This window comes from Trachurus trachurus (assembly GCF_905171665.1).
Source record: "Trachurus trachurus genome assembly, chromosome: 11".
NCBI classification, from domain to species: Eukaryota; Metazoa; Chordata; class Actinopteri; order Carangiformes; family Carangidae; genus Trachurus; species Trachurus trachurus.
This window is the reverse complement of record NC_139904.1, coordinates 18,639,921-18,660,393: the sequence shown is the minus strand read 5'-3', so window position 1 is coordinate 18,660,393 and position 20,473 is coordinate 18,639,921. Positions and strand designations below refer to the sequence as shown.

At 42.9% G+C, this 20,473-nt stretch overlaps 3 protein-coding genes across 4 annotated transcripts in view; all 3 read right to left on the bottom strand.

The window, feature by feature from the left end:
* Positions 1-226: 226 nt before the first annotated feature.
* Positions 227-9,564, bottom strand: rbm24a (RNA binding motif protein 24a). 2 transcript variants are annotated; one of them, XM_083982231.1, is made up of 5 exons: positions 9,065-9,564; positions 7,882-8,005; positions 7,530-7,584; positions 5,333-5,371; positions 227-1,424 (listed from the first exon to the last, which is right to left on the bottom strand). In XM_083982231.1, exons 1-5 carry the CDS (start codon positions 9,230-9,232, stop codon positions 1,076-1,078), a joined length of 735 nt encoding a protein of 244 aa, XP_083838357.1. In that variant the 5' UTR covers positions 9,233-9,564; the 3' UTR covers positions 227-1,075. The 2 variants fall into 2 exon arrangements, with proteins under 2 accessions (XP_083838357.1, XP_083838358.1); XM_083982232.1 differs by lacking the exon at positions 5,333-5,371 and having other exon boundaries at positions 9,065-9,563.
* Positions 9,565-12,086: 2,522 nt separating this feature from the next.
* stmnd1 (stathmin domain containing 1) lies at positions 12,087-17,032 on the bottom strand (the record flags this gene model as incomplete). The annotated part of the gene is made up of 5 exons (XM_083981527.1): positions 12,087-12,545; positions 13,340-13,414; positions 15,066-15,214; positions 15,352-15,517; positions 16,958-17,032. 5 exons carry the CDS (start codon positions 17,030-17,032, stop codon positions 12,087-12,089), a joined length of 924 nt encoding a protein of 307 aa, XP_083837653.1.
* Positions 17,033-18,101: 1,069 nt separating this feature from the next.
* The window catches only part of LOC310993211 (tektin-2-like), a gene marked incomplete at both ends in the record, with an annotated part of 2,456 nt that continues 84 nt past the window's right edge, over positions 18,102-20,473 (bottom strand). The window contains 8 exons of the mRNA XM_083981526.1: positions 18,102-18,303; positions 18,462-18,541; positions 18,659-18,802; positions 18,918-19,025; positions 19,197-19,449; positions 19,571-19,776; positions 19,893-20,018; positions 20,234-20,390. Coding sequence (XP_083837652.1) covers positions 18,102-18,303; positions 18,462-18,541; positions 18,659-18,802; positions 18,918-19,025; positions 19,197-19,449; positions 19,571-19,776; positions 19,893-20,018; positions 20,234-20,390 — 1,276 coding nt within the window. The remainder of the gene's footprint in view (positions 18,304-18,461; positions 18,542-18,658; positions 18,803-18,917; positions 19,026-19,196; positions 19,450-19,570; positions 19,777-19,892; positions 20,019-20,233; positions 20,391-20,473) is intronic.

The window sequence follows — 20,473 nt, the reverse complement described above, 5'->3', positions numbered from 1 at the left end:
CCAGAGACAGAGAGAAACACGACTATGCTGCCTTTGTCTTTGACTGCTATGTGTGCAACTCTGGATGCATGTGTCGGTGTACGTGCGAGTGAAACATGTGGAAAAGCGACCGATTTAGTGTTTCTCATTGTCTGAAGCCATTTTCAACCTCTCTCCTGTTGTCAGTGCCTTTGTTTCGTTTGCCAAGTCCCTCTTTAGTCCAAGAGTCAAGTCAAAGTTGATGACATTTTCAGTTTTTTTGTTTCTTTTCTTTGTTTTTTTTTGTTTTTGTTCTTTTTTGTCTCCTGGTGATTTGTTTGCTTTGCATAGGTCAAGAGGTCGAGACACAGAGTAAAAAAAAAGGGACATTCAGCATCAGGAAGATAAAAAGGTAGTTCTTCAAATATGTGTGACACAACGAGTTACAACTCCTCGACTTCCTGACAGAGGTCACATAATAATAGCTAACACGTTGGAAACGGTTCCATTTCCCTGATTATCAGAAAATATTAACTCCAAAAAATGTACTTGAATAGACAAAAAGAACAAGGAGAGCCCTCAATGTGTCATAATAACAATAATAAATATAAATGTTATGAGGGCGTCAAATAACCGAAAGAGAACAGTTTCCTAAACTAACGTTAAAGACAGCAATAGGACTTAACGGCTTAGTTTAACACCTATACCAACCACAGGGATTAGTTCCTGCATTTCTCCTCTAGGAATAAGTACTCTACTACAATGATAATTGTAATGATAATAATAATAATAATCATAGTAATAACAACAACAATAATAGTAAATCACTTTCCATTATTTGTTCTGCAAATTTTTTTCATTTTCTTGTTTTTTGGTTGAAGCACAGCAAGTTGGAAAGTTACCGTCAAAAGTTCCCACCTCACCATCATCATCATCACTACCACCACCACCATCATCATCATCACCTTTTTAAAGCAACTCTGCCTCGGAGTCGCCGGCACGACGGCCGCCCTTAAAGCCACTCCCTCTTCCTTTTCCTTTGCTCCCTCTCCTGACCAATCAGCTGTGGCGTGGGGCGGGCCTCCTCTCTCTGCATGTCCAGTGGTTGCAGTGGCTGCTATTGCATGCGGTCGGCTTGCAGCTGCTGAGGCTGGTACTGACCGAAGGCTGCGGCTGCGGCGGCGGCCGAGCCGGGGGCGGCGGTGGCTAAAGGCTGCTGGACTGCGTAGCCGTAGCCAGCGGTGGCCACGTAGCCTGCGGCCGCGGGGGACGCGGCGTAGGGGTACTGCTCGTACGCGGCGGCGGCGGCGCTGGCTGCGGCTGCAGAGTACTGCGCGTAGGCAGCTCCGGTGTAGTCGATGTACGGGGAGGAGGCGGTGGCAGGTGCAGCGGCTGCTGGCTGCACGTGAGGGATGACCACACTAGGCTGCACGAAGGCCTGAGGGTAGACGTAGTGGGCAGGAATGCTGTGGGACAGACACATACAATTACATTTTAATTTGATTCATCACCACACACCATATACCCACCAATAAGAGCCCCCCTCCCAACAAAAACCACCCTCAAACCCAACTCCATCACACTGCGGCCAAGCGCCCTCCCACCTCCCAGCCCCAGTCCAATCCACCAGTCAAGAACACCAAGGAAATGCCTGCTAGTAGGGATTAGAACAATATAGGGTTGCCAAAATAGAAATGTCTCTGTGAAAAGAAGAGTGGAAGGTGAGGAGAAATTTGAACTCCCAGAGGCTGCTTATCGAACCTTTGGGTCACTCCAATGAACTGAGAAGTCACATCTGTAGTATGACCACACTCAGAGAGAGTGGAGCCAGCGTGATGATATCATCTGCTTTACAGGCAGCAAACATGAGAAACAGATTCAGGTCGGACTGTTTGGGTCAGTTTGGAGTTTGTGTTGTGGAGACAGAAGTGCAGAGGAGCAGAGGGAGGCGAGATGAAAAGAAAACGTTTGGGATCTGTAACCTGCACTTTGTCTGCGGGTCACATGTGGATTTGGCTCTGGTGCCTGCTGGAGGGCGAGCAGGGGAGGGAGGGAGGGGGGGGGGGGGGGGGGGGCGTGGGCTTACAGTGCCGGGGGCAGGGGGTGCGGACAGAGGAGATGAGCCCAGGGAAGCATTGTGAAAATGTCACTGCCACTTTGACAGCTGGACAGTTTTCAAAAAGGGACGCTGCTGGCCATTTCCCCCTCTGTATCGGGACAAAGAGCCGGGGAGGCAGCGGGGGGAGCCGGGACTAGGCTCCGCACCCAGAGGGATGTTTCAATTAAATAAACAATTATGAACAATGAGCACATTCTACCCTCCATGACATAGCCTTATCCTGCCCCCCCCCCCCCCACCCCCCCCCCCCCCCCCCCCCCCCCCCCCCAGACTCTATAAGGTCTGGAAACTCAGCAAAGTATGAGTGAAATTTACACGACCGGTTCAGATGAAGTGAAGAAGCAAAAATATGAAAGCTTTAGGTCTTTGATGTCCTGGAAAAAAAACAGCCCTCCCTCTCCTGTTAGAGATTAAAGTCTCACTTCGATTCAAACGTGAAGTGATGTGGAGCATCAGGGCGAAGAGACAATTTGATATTTGTTTTGCACAAGAAACTATACTGAGTCAGAGTGACGACCGCTCAAAAATCTGTAGAGAGAAAATCAAAGAAACGCAATAGAATCAGTCGAGAGTGCGTAAGTTAAAGTCAGGCAGTCGCTTTTAGAGTCTGGACTATAGCGAGGAGGAGGAGGAGGAGGAGGAGGAGGAGGAGGAGGAGGAGGAGGAGGAGGAGGAGGAGGAGGAGGAGGTGAAGGGGTGTGCAGAAAATGTTAAAGGGTGAAAGGCAGGATCTATCGTGGCAACCCTATTGTCAGCACTCCATTATCCAATCCAATCCACATCTCAACCCAAAACAGTGGGCCCAGAGGGGAAGAACAGAACAACAGCAAGAGAGATGTAAAAATAGTCGACTGACTAAATTGAGTACGAACACCATGGAGATGACAACAACAACAACAACAACAACAACAAAGGCACACCACAATCACTCAACTGAAAAGACACAAGGTAGAAAAGGGAGGGTGAAAAATGAGTATGTGAGCGTGTGGAGATTTGGTTTAAACACACACACACACACACACACACACACACACAGGCGCGCGCGCTTGGGACCAATTTATGAAAACCTGCAACAGAGAGTCTGCTCTGAAAAGATTTAGTGTTTTACTAAAGGGGGAAAATCCTCAGGAGAGAGTGAGTCTCCATCATCATGTGACACTGACACAAACTAATGAAACTCAGAAGGGTGAGGCAGGTTTCCAGGAGGATTTAAAAAAATAAAAAAAACCTTGTCTGAAACGGGCTGAAGGACAGACTCCCACACAGCAACAGTGGTGTGTGGGAAGTCGCTGCTTTATTCACTTCCAGCGAACAGGGAGGAAACTCCCCAAACTGGACATCGATGACACACTTGACTGGCCAGTGTCCAATAAAAGGGGTGATATTGATCTGAGAGAACTAACAGCAACACACAAGATGTAGGATTCAGTATCTGAAGCCGACTTACATTTCGAGTCACTGTGGACTCAATTACAACCATCAAATAAATGTTATCAATGACATATAGTCAATAAGCACCTTCACTTCTATTTTTATTGTTTCATCTTTTTACCATCATGTTCAATCCTGTATGCTGTTAACAGTGTCTGAGACTGTGTGAATGAATGCCTTTTTTTACTCTCAACTACAAACCAGATGTATTTAAGGGCACTAAGGGTCTAAGGGTACAAATAAATTAACCTGAACTGTTTTTACATGTGATCCCCTAACCTTAAACCCCGAATCATGCAAGAATCTACCATTTAATAATTCAGCTTAGATCAAATAAAACACTAAAGCCAACATGGAAACTAAATCTCAACTTGACTTGTCTGACCTGTACAGTAGGAACTATAGTATTTAACCTACTGACGTATCCTGTATAAGGGAGGATGGTGGGAATAATGCAACAAGCAGATTAATCCTCTACGGAGAAGAATTAAACTGAGCTTATTAACTGACCAACTCACAACGACTGAACTGCAGCTGAATGAATCCATATAAGCACAAGTCACTTTCTATATAGTCTTTATAAGGAAGCTAGTTTGAGAGAGCTGCCTGTGGATTGCGAAGCACGTTTAATGTCCTTTCAATCAGTCTCGTGGGAACAGGAATCATGGCCGTGGGCACAGGACATTAAAGAAACATTCCCCTTAACTCTCAGCTGCACTATTCTCCTGACTCCTGCTGTATGTGATTGACCGTGGAGGCTGCCTGCAACTATTTTCTGACTGTATAACACTTCCAAAGGGCTTCAGTGGTATGTGACCATCACCACTGCTTTTGAAATCAAACTCCAGGCCTGGTGCACTCTAGGTTGTCTCTGATTCCCCATCACTACTGTAACATGGCAGATTTACACACATAGTACATATATAAGCATACATACACATGTCATGGACACACATATTCACACACACGCAGCATTAGCAGAGGGTTTGGCTACGGGAAGCAAAGCTCTAGCTGACCCATCCCATTAAATTAAAAAAAATACCCCCTTCTCCCTGGAGATACTGATTTAAAAAAAAGGGGGGGGAATCTATGATGTCGCCATAACAGTGAGGATGTTTTCTGAAGCAATGCTGGTACCTAACGGTGTGTCCGACTGTGTGTGTGTGAGTCTGTCTTTACTGGAATGTTGTGTTCATGCAACCCAGAGGTCATTAAAGTTCAAGGCTAAATAAAGGTCCTCCTCCATCGTGCATGCCGTCCACTGAGGGACAGGACACAAGCACAAACGTAGATTGAGGTGAGAGGATCTAATGTGAGCGGGGTGATGTGTTTGTGCCTTGTTTGCGATGTTGGCAGCACACACTGATGTCCTGCTCTGACAAGAGTTGCTCATGAGACTTTTGTTATTATGACCGAGTCACAGATGGATCTGGTGTCCAGTTTCCCTTCGAGTGCATCAGAGCTTGAGTCATGATCTTCACATAGAAAAGTTACTTAGATCAGGTTGGTTTGCATGGATCCCCTGGGAATCGGTCTGTATGGAAGTTTATCAACGGCTAAACAAATTTAAGCTTCACTCGAGTCAGGAATTCAAAATCTTCTTATGAGGGTTCGTGTTTGAAACCTGCTGTCACATTTTCTCACCATGTTTTTTTTTTAGTTATTTTAGTTTTAGAGGGAGCTTGGGGATATGAGAGAGAAGATAACACAAAATACTGACCATATTAACTTTTAGATGGTTGGTTTGTAATCGTGTTATTATTATGTTTTTAACAGCAACATAACATTCTTGAATTTTTGTTAAAAAAAACTCATTGATCTTACTTTGTATGGCTGTCAAGCTGCTGCTGGTGTCCTCTGACCCTATGGGTGAAATGTATACATTTAAATCAGTGGAAACAAAATCTTTTCTACTAATATGAATACAAGAAGTCACAGGATTATTTGGTTCCATCCTTTCTTCTTCTTCTTTTTTTCATCATCATCAATTGATTATCAAAATATTTTACAATTCATGCTCTTTCAAGAAAATGATCTATCAATGAAGTGGTATAGTTGAGACTTTAATCAACACGTTCGCAGTTCTTTCCTCGCTCTCAAAACTTGTCCTGCGCTTATCAATCTGTCCCTGCATGCTCTCAAATCTGCATGTGTCAGCTGATCACAGCTCACATGCTTTGTACTTGGTCAGTACTTTTGACAGTATTAAGCCACTCCGTATATTTGATTGCAAAGAAAAAACGGATTCTGGTTCTGATTCAGATCACAAGGTTAAGATGGACGCATGCACGTATGTGACCCCTGAGACGCCCACTCAGACCTGGTTTAAATGGCTCCTACACTACTTTTACATGACAGGGAGAGATGGCCCCGCACCCTCACCGGAACCCCCCCCACCCCCCCATTCCCCAACACACACATACACACACACACACACACAGACACACAACGCCGAGCTTCATGCGACTGCAGCATCAGCATTTGGGCCTTTGTGTGGCACAATGGGTGCGCTTGTTTTCCTTAACACCACGAGCCCATGTGACGAAAGCTCACTGAGAGAGAACAAGAGGGAGAGAGGGAGAGAGAGAGAGAGAGAGAGAGAGAGAGAGAGAGGGAGAGAGAGAGAAAAAGAGAAAGAGAGAGAGAGACATCCAGACTTTTGTTTGTGTCACATTGGAGACTTTGGTGCGCTGAGCTGAAAATGAGAGTACATGTGGACACACAAAGCCACACACGCACACAAACACAACAAGAGCAAATATTCACATGTACCAGTGCAACCACACACACACACACACACACACACACACACACACACACACACACACACACACACACACACACTAGACACACAATAAGCTTCACATTCATTCATTCGTAAAACATCGACGTACAGATTTTCGATATTTGGTGACAGAGAGAGGGAGAGAGAGAGAGAGTGGACAGTTGTAGGGAGACAGAGCAGGACGTAGTGAATCTATACATTGTGTTAATACAACAAACTGCCAGAAACACCAGGAAGATGCTATAAGCACACACACAAGCACTGATAGGTTTTGTTACTTTGAGGGGAGAGGAGGTGAGAGTGTGAGGGGTGTGAAATGAACAAGTGACTGGGGTTAAAAAAAACAAAACAAAACAGACAAGATAAGAAAAGAAAGAAACTCCACACAGAAAATTCATCACTCACTCCAACAAGACAGCCAAAAAAACACATGAAACAACATACCCTGTTAAACAAAACAAGTCAACCACAAGCTAAAAGCAATAAAAAAAATAAATTGAAAAAAAAAAAACTTTGCTCTTTCTTGGCAAAGTGAACACGCTTCCACAAAAAAGGAAAAAGAACACCCCAAAAAATTCAGTCAATCCAGCCTTTTTTTTTTGTCATTAAAGTCAGAAAGCACACGGTTTCTAACAACACCACTTCATAACTGCACACAAAGCTCTAAGTTCTATTCAAATAAAATAAAAAAAGTAAGTCAAATGAAACCCACGTACATGCATCTATAATCACCATTTTGAGAGCTTGTTTGTGTGTGTTTGAGTCTACAGGTAATTCCTTTCTCTGATCTGTGATTATGTTTGCAGAACTATTCCACAAACCCAGCACAGTTAGCTTAACCGAGAGCGAGCCTGTCGAACCAGAGAAAGATAGATAACATTGAGTCAGGCTGGAAGTTTCCATCATTGTCCACTCAGCACACACACACACACATGTATGTATACACACACTCACAAACAGGCAAACCTCGAAAAGGCAGTCTGACTGGCTTTTTTTTTTTTTTGGTGGACACTCATAAGAGTCAGGCTACACATTTAATGTCCACCTCTAATTATCAATATTTAAGGAGAAAACTGAAGTAAAGACAAAAATCAGAACTACAGTATCAATTATCACACAGAAAAGATGAAATGACAACATGTTTGAATTGATCACTTTTTAAAAAACTGTGTCTCTACATAAACAAAGAGCATCTCAGCAATCTAATCAATAATAAATTGACTTGGAAGTACTTACCCATAAGGCCTTTGGATGAACGCAGGGTGAATTTGGGGAACACCAAATGTAAAACCTGCAAAACAAAGTAGATACAAGAAATAAGTGAGTGGAACACCGTCTGTAGGCCATATATGAAACTCCTGACATGTCCCTACATCTACAGAAACCACCTCAAAAACAAACAAACCCTCAGGTGGAAATCAGGAACTGGCTTGATTTTCTTGTTTGAAGCTTTGCTAATAAACCTAGCGTCACACATGGGAGCAATGGAACGTGTGATATTGAAATCTCCACCTTGTGAAGGGAGTAAAAGTGACAGGTGTGCAGTTGTCTACTGTATCACTTGTGGGGGGATTTTGATTGTCTTTACCTGGCTGCATCACCCGAGGCTTGGCTCCCAGGTAGGCCAGGTTGACGTTGGCCTTCCTGCCGTCGATGATGGGGTTTGGGTCCTTACAGGCCCGGTCTGCAGCCGAGCGGTCCGCCATCGTCACCTGACAGAGACACAAATGTGCAAAATGCAGGGTGGAAAAGATGTAGATTATTCAAGCAAATACTGGAGATTGTTAGGAAACAACAAGTGGGTAATGGATTACGGACTAAAACCTTCCCAGTGTGTGTTTAAAAATAAGTTGGAAGATAATTGTGTGTCTGTGTGAGGCCATCACAGTGTCAGCAACACACACACACACACATCCATCACCCTCATGTTGATGTGTGTGTGAATGGGAGCCTGGCTGAGGTGACTGACTGAACACGGCTTTATTGTCTCACTGTAGTTACACACACAACCAAACTTTACTGTCTCTGCTCAGAGCTTCACTAACATTTACTCCACACTCCACCTCTCCTCTTACACAACTTCAGTAACTAAAGAAACTGAAACAAATTGACAACCTTTGGGAGGAGAAATGAAAAAAATAATGATGTAGCTACAATAGTAAAGAGATTATTTCAGTTCATCTGCTGTAGGAGGATGTGCCAAAGCTGAATCTCAAATATGATTAAGTCCCTTTTAAGGCAAAATAAGAGCCAAGCTCCTCCTGAAGTAATCTAACTACATGCATGCAAAGAGAGATAACACTCTGTGCTGCTTGTTTTGTCTGTCAGGTTTTATGACAAGTGGGAGCAAAATGTTTTTCCACCGTTGTAAACATATCTGAGATGATGAAACCAGCGTGACCGTGTCAGTGAGGAGTGCTCTGTAATATACCGAGGCATCATGGTGAGGTTTTTCTCAGGCTGGCAGCATGAAGCTGTCAGTGAGACTAGGGCAGCTCACTTTAAAACATGTCAGGGCGCATACCGACGCGCAACAAGTTGGTGGGTGCGAGATTGCAACAGAAGCCAATGACAAATTTAAAACAGAAAGAGGAGGGGGGGCTGCTTATCAAAACACAAACATCCCCTGACTGCAAAAAATGTTGGTGCTAATTCTGATGCTGTGACATGAAGCAACAGGCGCCGCGACAGGATTTGTCCTGTCCGTGCGTAAACATGTTTGCAGAGTTTCTTTATCAAGATAATAAAAGTGTAAATTAAGTGATACTTACGAATCCATAACCTCTAGACTTGCCGGTCTGTCTGTCGGTAATCACCACCGCTTCTTCAATCTCACCGAACACCTCGAAATATTTCCTGAGACTTGAATCCGTGGTGTGGTAGGGAAGACCCCCGACAAAAATCTTCGTATAGGTTGTGTCCTTTTGCGTGGTGTGCATCGTTAGTGCAAAAATACAATAAATATGAACAATTAAAAAAAAGAATAGTGCAATGTCTCCTTATCAGTAATTCTTTGGATGAAGAAAGAAGAAGAAGAAGAAGAGAGAGATCAGCTGGCTCTGTGACTTTTTTTCAGAAGAGAAAACAAAACAAAAACTCGACAAAAATGAAGCCTGGAGGTAGATTTATCTTCTGACAGTAAAGAGGAGAGTTATATGGAGCGGATTGTCCCAAAGAGACCATCAGGTGTTTCCAGCTCTTCTTGGCAACTCTGCTGTCTAACTAAATAGCTGTGGGACCCATTCCTAAAAGCGCTGCTCCTAACTCCACCCAGCTCTTAGTCCATCTCTGCCCGCCCACCGCCGGCGCGCACAAACAGCTGTGAAGCCTGCACAGTGTGAAACACTGGAGCTCCTTCACACACACACACACACACACACACACACACACACACACACACACACACACACACACACACACACACACACACACACACACACACACACACACAAGTCAACAAACCTGATCACTGTGTTGGATCATCTGAATTTTCACGCTGAATTTTAGATAAATATCTCGGTATTTTGTCAATTTCTCTCTTATTTGCTGAGATAAAACATAGATCAGAATTTGGCTTTTCTCGTGGAACAGATCGGATCTGTCACTACGGGGCTGCGTGGATTATAAACAGCTGGTCAGGGGGTTGAGCAGAGCCCGCGGGGACAGACACAGCAGCAGCAGCAATGAGCAGACAGACAGGTGCAGCACGGAGGAGCAGCCTTTAGGAGAGTAGACCTACACTTATGAGGAGGGGGTTGACAAAGTTTGGGCACATTAGAGTGTCTCTGATTGGCTCCACTGCAACAAGTTTGAAAAAAAAAAAAAAAAAAAGTCATATCTGCCCCGTGCGGTTCTAATCTACATCCATTTAAGGCCTCTTGAGATGAAGAACCTCTTGCTGATCAACCTGTATTATCTTAACTAGATGCTGATCACATTTCAATGATTAAATCAGCCGCGAGGGACCGGACTTCAAAAGTGACAAACGCGCCTGTGCGTCAGAATTACGCAAAGCTATTATGATGGAGAAGGATCAAGTACAACGGATCAATTCAATTAGCCCGCGAGCATCAATGATTAAGATTAACTTGTGATGCTTGGCCTCCTCTGCTGGATCTCTGGGTCTCCTTCAGAGCAGCAGCAGCAGCAGCAGCAGCGGGGTTGAGTAATAGGCTACCACCACCTCCAGTAATGTGAGAGGGAGCTCTGCTGTTAATCATTCATGGCGGCTCCGCTCCTGTGCCTGCTGCTGCTGCTGCTGGCCTACATCGGTCCTGTCACTGCATGTAACTCTGTGAGCTGACACATTTAGCCATCAGCTGCCATTTGACAGCACAGCATGCAGATGAAGTTAGTGACCAACCAACCAACCATACCTGAACCTCTTCTCTCAAAAACAAGGCTCCATATTCACCCCGTCTCCTCCATCTGAATGTCAATTGCCGCTACAGAACTCTATCACAATGAAATGCAACCTGATAGAGCTCCTTTCTGCTTGCACACTATTTTATTAATGCAGCCACACGCCCTTTAAAGTCTTGACTGGAGTCTTGAAAGGGGGAACACTATTGAATTTCAGAGTCTCAACAATGGGGCTGTGCTCAGGTTTCATGCCCTTGTTGTCTCTGCTCATGTGCAGCATGTTGACTGCTCTGAATCCTCTTATAGTCTCACAATAACCACCTGTGGCAACATCTCAAACTTTTATTGTGAACTATTTCCCAATAATGTTTTAGAAAAACACAAACAGATAACTCCACACATTACATGTACAAGGAATAGCTTACAAGATAACTGTCAGCTCCAGACACACCTCGTGTCATAATGTAGCTCCCATGTTAGTTTGACACATTGTGCATGTGACTGGGATTTCACCCTGAGTTTAATCAAGACGGGGGGTGTAGTCCTGCAGCTCTGTGCTTGATACCCATTTGGTTTAGCACACACCTGTCAGGCTAAAGGTCAAAGGTCACTGGAACAGCTGAATACCCACAGCACAGTCACACCAACGTCCCACTCAAATTCCCTCCACTCTCTGGGACACAAAAAAAACAAATCCAAAAAGTTAAAAGTTTTCTCTGGACAAGATGTTCATTTCATTAAAATTGTGCAATTTCGAAGTGTGAAAAATCATTGAGCACATAAAAATGTGTTTCATATTACGTAACAACACCGATGAAAAGCAGGGAACTTTACTGATCAATAACAAAGTCATGTCGTCACACATCTTTTCAAACCCAGGTACATCCTCACAAGCTGCCAGAAGAACCTCCTACTGATAAATGGCTCATCTTATTGATTGGCTTCACTGACACCAGAGAGGCAATAAGACCAACTTTAACCTACTGAAACAGCGCCATCTTATGTCCGACAGAGAAACTGCACAAAGTTTACCCTTTACATGCCGAGTGAGACTTTTTCTAGAAATAACTTGTCAAACAAAAATCTGTTTGGTTTGTTGGCAAGAGCATTAAGCCTTGGTGATATTTATTAAAGCATTAACTGAGTTTAAATTACATTGCATTGGAGACAAACCCTCATATTCCTGTGCTGACTGGTGAGTCGCCCTGCTGTGGAAATGATGCTACCTCCACATTAGCCTCATTTTAGCACAGCTCAATTACTTCAGTCAGTTTCTTTACATTACAAATATATTGTCTAGCTTTTTTAAATGTTTTTTTTTTTTTTTTTACAAGTTTCAACAGGTCTCAACTTTGTACAATAGGAAATATTTGGCTTCCTTTTCTCTTTTCTCTCTCTCAGTGCTGATTAATGGCTTATTCATGTATTAATTTAAAAAGTCTCCTCTTTGTCTTCTGGGCGTTGAAAGCTAGAATCACTCTCCAGCTCGAAAGAGGCTGCGAGGCGCTGCCCTGCCTGGGGCTCCTCCACCTCCTCAAGCTCCTCCTCTTCCTTCTCCCCATCACCACCGTCACTCACCCACTCTGCACTTTCTCCTCTGCTATCTCCACCTGCTCTTCTCTTCTTGTTCCCTTTCGTCATCTCTGCTTTGCCCATCTCTCTTTCGCTCTCCATGTTGTCACCAGCAGCCTCTCCTGTACACTCTGTTCCCACAGCTACAGTCAGGCTGTGACCCAGTGGAGCTGGAGTCGGGTGTCGGGGGAGAACTGACTGTTGGGGGTCCACAGGGGTGAGGGACGCATCTTCTTCTTCTGTACAGGAGACAGCGGCATGGACACGACCCCGTGCTGACTTGGCCCTTAAACGCATCTTGAGCTCATCTTCTCTTAACTGAGAGCGAGTGAAGGCAACAAACAAGTGGGTCAGGGAGGACAAAAAAAGAGGTCAATTGTGAGAGGGAGGCAGGGAAAAAGCAGAGGTGTTAAAACAAATGGTAACACTTTATTTGACACCTATCTCTATAACACATTATAACCATACTTATAATGAGTGAGTTATAATACAGTTATAGCAGTGTATAACTATAGTTATAAACACTCATAAATGATCATAATGCTTTATAACAATAATCATAATACACTATGAAGCATTTTATCATGACTTATAAGGTCAGGTATTATAATACGTTATATTGTTAGTAACTCACTGACAATGCCCACATCGATAATGCATTATAAATATAGTTATAATGTGTTATTGGCTTATAAACATGTATAACTATCATTATAAACACTCATAAATTATCATATGGCTTTATAACAATAAGCATAACACATCATAGAGCATTTTATAATGGCTTATAAGGTCAATTATTATAGAGTTATAATGCTCTATAATGTGCCTCGATGTGGGCATTGTCAGTGAGTTACTAGAAATTATAACGTATTATAATACCTGACCTTATAAGTCATGATAAAATGCTATATAGTGTGTTATGATTATTGTTATAAAGCATTATGATCATTTATGAGTGTTTATAACTATAGTTAAACAGTGCTATGACTGCATTATAACTATGGTTATAACTATACTATTATAATGCGTTACAGAGATAGGCGTCAAATAAAGTGTTACCAAACAAACAAACATGCATGCACGCACACGCACACACACACACACAGTACCTTGCGTCTCTCTTCAACAACTCTTATCTTCTCATCAATCTCCTCTTTGCTGAGGACATTGCGCACATTATTGGCCTTCAGAGATTCCAGTCTTGCAGGAGGCTTTCGCTTGACATCTCTGTCCTCCAGCTGTTGTACACACACACACACACACACACACACACACACACACACACACACACACACACACACACACACACACACACACACACACACACACAGCAGAGGGAGACAGAGAGCACACAATCTCAAGGTGAGAGCAAATGAAAAAGGCACTAAGTCTCACAAAAACACAATTGTCCTTTATGAAAATGGTTGACCTGTTCTATCCTTCTTAACATAATTACATCTGTGCTTCTTCTGCTATGACAAGTCTGTTTAGAAAAAGGTCCACAGGCAGTCACAGCCATATAGAGGTGTACGTATGACCTCATATCCTGTTGGTAAAACTATTACAATTATCTTCTTTTTAAAATTTCTCCTTACACTAAATACACAACAATACACTAAATGCCAAAGCAGTAAACACAGGCACACTGTCACACATGGGACACCTGAATGCCACAGTCTACATCGTTAGTGTTATTAGCTACGCCTGTTGTGGTCCTGCTGTCACGTTTCACAATGTGAGGTACAAAAAAGGGCAATAATGAGGCCAAGATACACTCTATATGGTGACCACGGCAACCGGTGTCATTCATACAGTTACATTTCAGCAGACTATATGGACAATGAGCTAATTAAAAGGTGCTAAAAGAAGACCGAGCAGCGTGGTGGTCTCAATTTTTTACTTATGAATTCCTGCAAGAGAGAGACAAGCATGCTTGATGATGGTGATGTTATGAGGGCTGTTTTCTCTGGTCATCACTTAAAGTCATTTTATACTCCTGCTAACACAGCTGACAGCTGCAACAATTAATTAATTAATTAATGTGTAATTAATCACACAATAATCGATTATTAAATTAACTGTCAACTATTTTGATAATCGAGTAATCGTTTTGAGTAGTTTTTTAAGAAAAAAATTCCATATTCTCTGATTTCAGCTTCTTAAAGGGACAACGAGGAGTTTTGGAAAAGCGAAGCGTTTTCACACTACATTTATGAGCCTCCGCGCGCACCGTACATTTCTTTGACCGGGCGCAAGACGGACTCGTGTTTTCATTCATCAATAATTAAAGTCAGAGGTTCAAAGAGGTTCACATACCACCGTAGTTCCGACCATAAACGGCGGTTCGGCGGCGTTATTCTCATAACTCGCCACGAAGGAAACGCTGGTCGGCTCGACCAGCATTTCCGCCACCACTAATAATAACAAAATAACGATAGAGACAGAACGATATATTTATCGAAAATGGGCCCATTAACAAGTGTGGGTAGCGGAGATTCATCCACATTAACGTGAGACTTTTTTATAACCGAATAGAAACTCCTCGTTGTCCCTTTAAATGTGAATATTTTTGGTTTCTTTGTTCCTTTATGACAATAAACTGAGTATCTCTTTGGTTTCTGGACAAAACAAGACATTTGAAGACGTCATCTTGTGGTTTGGGAGACACTGATTGACATTTTTCAAAATTTTTAAACATTTTTTAACATTTTATTGACCAAACAACTAATTGATTAATTGTTTAAATAATCGACAGATTAATCGATAATGAAAATAATCGTTAGTTGCAGCCCTAGTAGATAGTGGGACTGTTTGTGTGCTCTGACCATTACCCACCACGATGCTGTAGGCCTCTCCAGTGCCGTTGCTCCCCTGTCTGCTCTGTCCCACTGGGATGATGCCCTGACTCAGGAGCTCCTCCAGGATATCACTGGACTTCTGGCGCTCCAGCGCTCTGCTGTCCGTCTGCCGCAGTCCTTGGCTGGCTGCAATGTAGAGACACACAAAACAGAAAGACCTTAGTGTAGATGTGTGCATTCGTGGATAATCTCTGCTGTGTGTGACAAGGTCTGTTTTATTCAGCAGGCTCTTCAAACACGCCCACCGTCACATGTAATCCTACCTGCTTCGCTTTCTCTGACATGCTCAGATGTTAGGGGAGGGAGTTTTCTGGGCACTACTCCAGGTAATGCAGGTTTCTCCTTGTTCTCCATCCCCACCCCGCTGTCCGTGGTGCCCTTTGACACGGCAGAGTCTCCACGACTACCAAGTTTACTTTCAGTCTCCACCTGATAGGACACATAATGAGTGAAGCAAAAATTAACCAAAAGGCATATTACATAATTATGACCCCACTGTTTCTTGTTATGTCCCAACCCCAGTCTGGGTGGTATCTCATGCTAACTGCTGTTGTCATGGTGGCATCTGTGTTTTGAGACATTGTCATGAACAAAATGGCTCAGAAACATTACTGATGGTGATACATGGCAGGTGATCATACCATCTCACCGTCTACTGGTTTAGTATAGGCCTACATGGTATTTTAATTATATCATGGTGTTTGACAGCCTGTGAAACACCACAGTTGTCCCTTTAAACAGCTTCTGTGTGGTAAGAAAGAGAAGCTGGTGAAGCAAAACATTCTGTGACCAGTGTAAATCTATGACTTAGTGATTTCTGTATTTAGTGCAGAAAAGTGTAGCGCCGTGTCGTTTCAAGATAGATGGACTTTGTTGCACATTTTATTATAAATATTTATTGTATTTCTATGGCCTATATATATTATATAATGGTAGAGGAAATTATAGGTCCCCTGGCTGGAAGTTGAACCACGGATGTTGGGCAAAGTGTGTGTTCTCATTTTGTGTTACTTCAAACAAGTTGTATTAATCTATAACTATGATCAATATAGCTATCTTTGCATGCAAATAGTAGCCTATATTTATATCAATTTTTATGCATGATGCGTTAATGTAGGCTACTGTTAATTTAATGAAACATATTTATTATTAGTAATAATGTAGCTAACTGTAACATGATACTAAAAAGAGCAATTTTATAACGTAAGAGTACTTATCTTTTCAGATAAAACACAATTAGGAATTTAACACTCAGTAGGTACTGTAAGTAGAGACATTGATTTTTAAACTGTCCCTAAATATTCTCCTTAACAGGAAATAAGGCCATTTTCCTAATATTGGTCAATTTTGGTCAATGCCACATACACAACACAATCTAAAATACATGTCTTAGTACGTTACAACCTTTAATTTGTTCATTGATCATTTCAACAACAAAACATTTAATTAATATTATGGGGCTTCTCAATCTGCACCATAGCTATTCAAATACTATAACATGTATGGAAGTTACAGTAGGGTGAAACCAATATTTTACGTTGAGATAGTGCCACTTTCAATTAAATAGTTTCTCTACCTGTGGGTTTACCAAAGGTTTGAAGACGTTGACAGATAGACGCCATGTTTTGATAACTAGCTAATCAGTAACGGTAGAAAAATCGTATAACAATCAATATGTCGTATAAGTTTTTCCTCTTTTTAATAGCACAGATTTCGGTCTGACTACTTATTTGACAAGAACTACCAGCAGTAGATAGGTTTAATACTTTTTATTGGATGTTGCTGTGGAAAATGTCCTCGTTTAAAAAGCTGCACCTCCGTAGTTTTAGCTGAATGAAAAAGTGGCGGGGTGTGTGACACGGAGCTTACCTCGTCTCCATTCACTTCCTCCCGTGGTGAGTGCGGTTGGACCACCGCTGTGGTTGTGGAGCTGCCACATCCCATGTCTTGTTCACCTCAAAGCAACAACGTGAAATGAGTCCATAAAGGTCATAAATGTCTTGTTTAATTACAGCTCGTCGTGTCTTTGCTGTGTGTATTGACCCCTGTAGCCTGGCATTCCTTTACACAGAGGGACGGACGGTCTCCATGGGCCGTTGCTAGGGGAACGTTGCTACAATACCTGTGACCCGGTTAAAGAGGCGACACCGAGGAACAACACACGACAAAACACCGGCTCACACTTCTGATGCTGCACCGACACTTCATCAGCTCGGACACACACACTGACAGACCCGGGATGAGTCCAAGGCTCTGAAAACATACACACAGTCATCCCCAAACACCAGTTAATACTCTGTACACTTTACATTTCCATTTAGAGCAGGCTACTTCCTGAAAGACCAAAAATACTGTCTGCATCCCATAGGGCCAAGCAGTCAACTGCCCAGGGTGGTACAGTGATTAATAAGTAAACATGCTTCAAGATAAAATAAAATAGATAATCATAAATCTGACATCACTCTCCTGCAAAACAAACTTCTACATTGTTGGGTTACTGAGCCAAATTAACCAGGTTCATCTTACTGGGGAAAAAACAAAACACAATTTCACTCAAAAGCATGTTGTTCTCATCCCCTCCTCTGACAAAATGTCAAGGTTATAGGTCCTGCAATGGCAGGAATGATTAATATTAGCATGTCCAAAAATCATGTAATTAATTTTTTTTTTTAATTTAAAGGGAAGAGCCATAAAAAAATATTGAGAACTGCAAAACACAGATAAACTAGCATGTCAAGCCAAGAGTCCAAAGAGAAATCTTTGATAAAGTCTTTACAGTGATGATTTAATTATTTTTGATGAAATTGTTTAGATTTTTTTTCTAATCTTTGGATCTTTTGGTGCATGGTTAAAATTTCAATGTGGATTTCACTTTTCTTGAGAAAATGTACTTTTTCATACCCAGCAGAAAACAAAGGTGCACCTCTTAATTCAATATGAGTAGAATATTAATTTGCTGCAAGATTATTTATTGAAGTTTCAGTACAGTGTTAATGCACTCCACTAGGCACTGCTACAAGTGAGCATGGGGGAAGGAGCTTCTCATGGTGGAGGGGATCTGCGGCTTGTTGGCCAGGATCACAGTGGTGTCGAGTGTGGGCAGGAAACTCTGGTGCAGGTTCTGGCATTTCTGCTCCACTTTCAGTGTTTGAGCATTTTTGTCGAGTTTGTCCTCCAGGGTCATCAGACGTCTGCGTGCGAGCACCAGCTCGTGCCTGGAAATGATGGTTCACATGAAAATGAGCACATTCAGGGTATCACACAGAAGACGGTCAAAATATGTAATGTAGGATGAGGTGACAGGCGGCCTATAGCTGTTATTTGGTCTCATTAGAGAGATAAAATTGTGTCAAACTGTGTGCACTAGACTCACTGGGAGTGCTTCAGTACTGGGTTAAGTCTGCCTCCCATCTTTGTCAGGTCGTCTTTCTCCAATGTGAGGCTGATGTGGGGCTGGAGGAGGAACAGAAAAAAACGGTTCAAGTCACAATTGTTTAAACAGCGACAACAACTGAGAATCTGAGAAAGATCCATCATATTTAAAATGTAATTGTTTAACGAGGTGCCTACCGGGTCCAGGCAGAGCTCATGTCCTGGTCTCTGGTTGAGGATGTCCAGGCGGTGAGTGGCCTGAAACAGCTTGGACTCACAGTTCCTGATCTGACCCGTCACTTTCTCTACGTCCTTGGTGAGATCGGAAATCTCATCCTTCACCTGGAGGAGAGACGAAAGCCATACAAGAGTGAGAAACCATCACAGATAGGTCGGACAAAGCTTTTGGATGTGGATGGTATAGTTCTGTGAGTTGGGATGAATCCAGTTGACTGACCTGCTGCCTCTCCCAGGTCATCATGTCCTGGATCCTGCTCAGCTCATTGATTGTCTTCCTCAGGGAGTCGTGTGTGCTGCGGCGCTGATGTCCATGGGCATTTTTCAGCTGTAATTGTCACATACACCAGTGAGGTTGTATATTATTATCTGGTTGTATAAAGAAGGGCTGATAAAACTCAGAGTAAAATGGATGTCCAAGAACAAAGGCATATAAAATACTGATCTCAAATACACACTCAATTCAGGTGAGTCAGGTGTGGTCACAGTGTTGTCTTACATTAGCCATGGTGAAGCGCAGGTTTCCCCTGAAGGTGGCGGTGTCTTTAATCAGGTTGGCAGCCATCAGCCTCAGGTCCCTGCAGCGGGACAGCCACTTGTCGTAGGTCACATGGTTGGGCTTGTACTGATTGGCAGGGAGCTGGTAGCTCGGCGTGTCGACCTCAAAGGCGATGCACTTGGTGGTGAGCTTGATGGCTTCACCCTTGTCCTGAAAATCTGCCAGCAGCTGAGTGCGGATCCCCTTCAGAGCGCTGGGGAGGATTAGGAAACTAGGTGTGACCTGACATGTTCTATAAAGTTCACTAGCACAAAACTATAGGAGGGATTTGCACTTGAATATTACTATTTGAAGACTGAAAACGTCACCCTGACCTCAGTTTTTGTTGCAGGCTGCTGATCTGCTTCTGGAGCAGATCTCTGGTCTCATTGTTGAGTTGCTCTTCTCTTTTGAGCTGGATAAGGATGGGATCCTTAGTCAGGCCTGTTGCGCTCAAGGTTTTCTGGATCGCCACACAGTTGCTCATGAGCTGACTGTACAGCTGCCTCTCCTGGAGGAAGCGCCCTGCTGAGTCTTTGACCTGAACACACAAGATAGATGTTGAGGGATGAGCATTCAGTTTTAAATAACAGTGGTGGTATCTGTGATGAACTGAGCTGAAAGTACAGCTACTTATAAATTATTCAGTAAACATACCAGCTCCACAGCAGTGATTTCCCGGTCCACTTGCCCAATGCTGTCAGATATCTGGGCCTGCCACTGGCTGACCTCTGAGTGTCGAGAGCCGAGATGCTTCATGATGCCACGAGTCGCAGCAGGGATCTACAAAAATGTACATTAAAAAAGAAATTGTTCATTTGTAAACTTGTCATAACAATAATGACGATAATAATACCAAAAGCGTTATAACAAACACCTCCAATAGCAATTTTATTTGAATCTGTAATATTCTCCCAATATATCCAACTTAATAACTCTCACTGGTTACAAAAAGGCTGAAAAAACCCAAAAAATGTGGTCCTACTGATGTCCATTACCTGTGAAACATCTTCACCCATGTTACAGACGATTTCATCGTTCAGTTTCAGCATGTTGCTCCACTGAGGCTGAGGTGTGCTGGTCAGCAGACCGTTGTTGTTGGCCAGGGCAGGCAGAATGAACCTGGAAAGCTCCTTTTTTACTCCACAACTTTGCCTAAAAATGCAAGAAGAGGTTTACAATGTCAGAAAAGTTGGTTTAATGTCTCTTCTATGATTTGTCAAATGTTTCCAATGTTT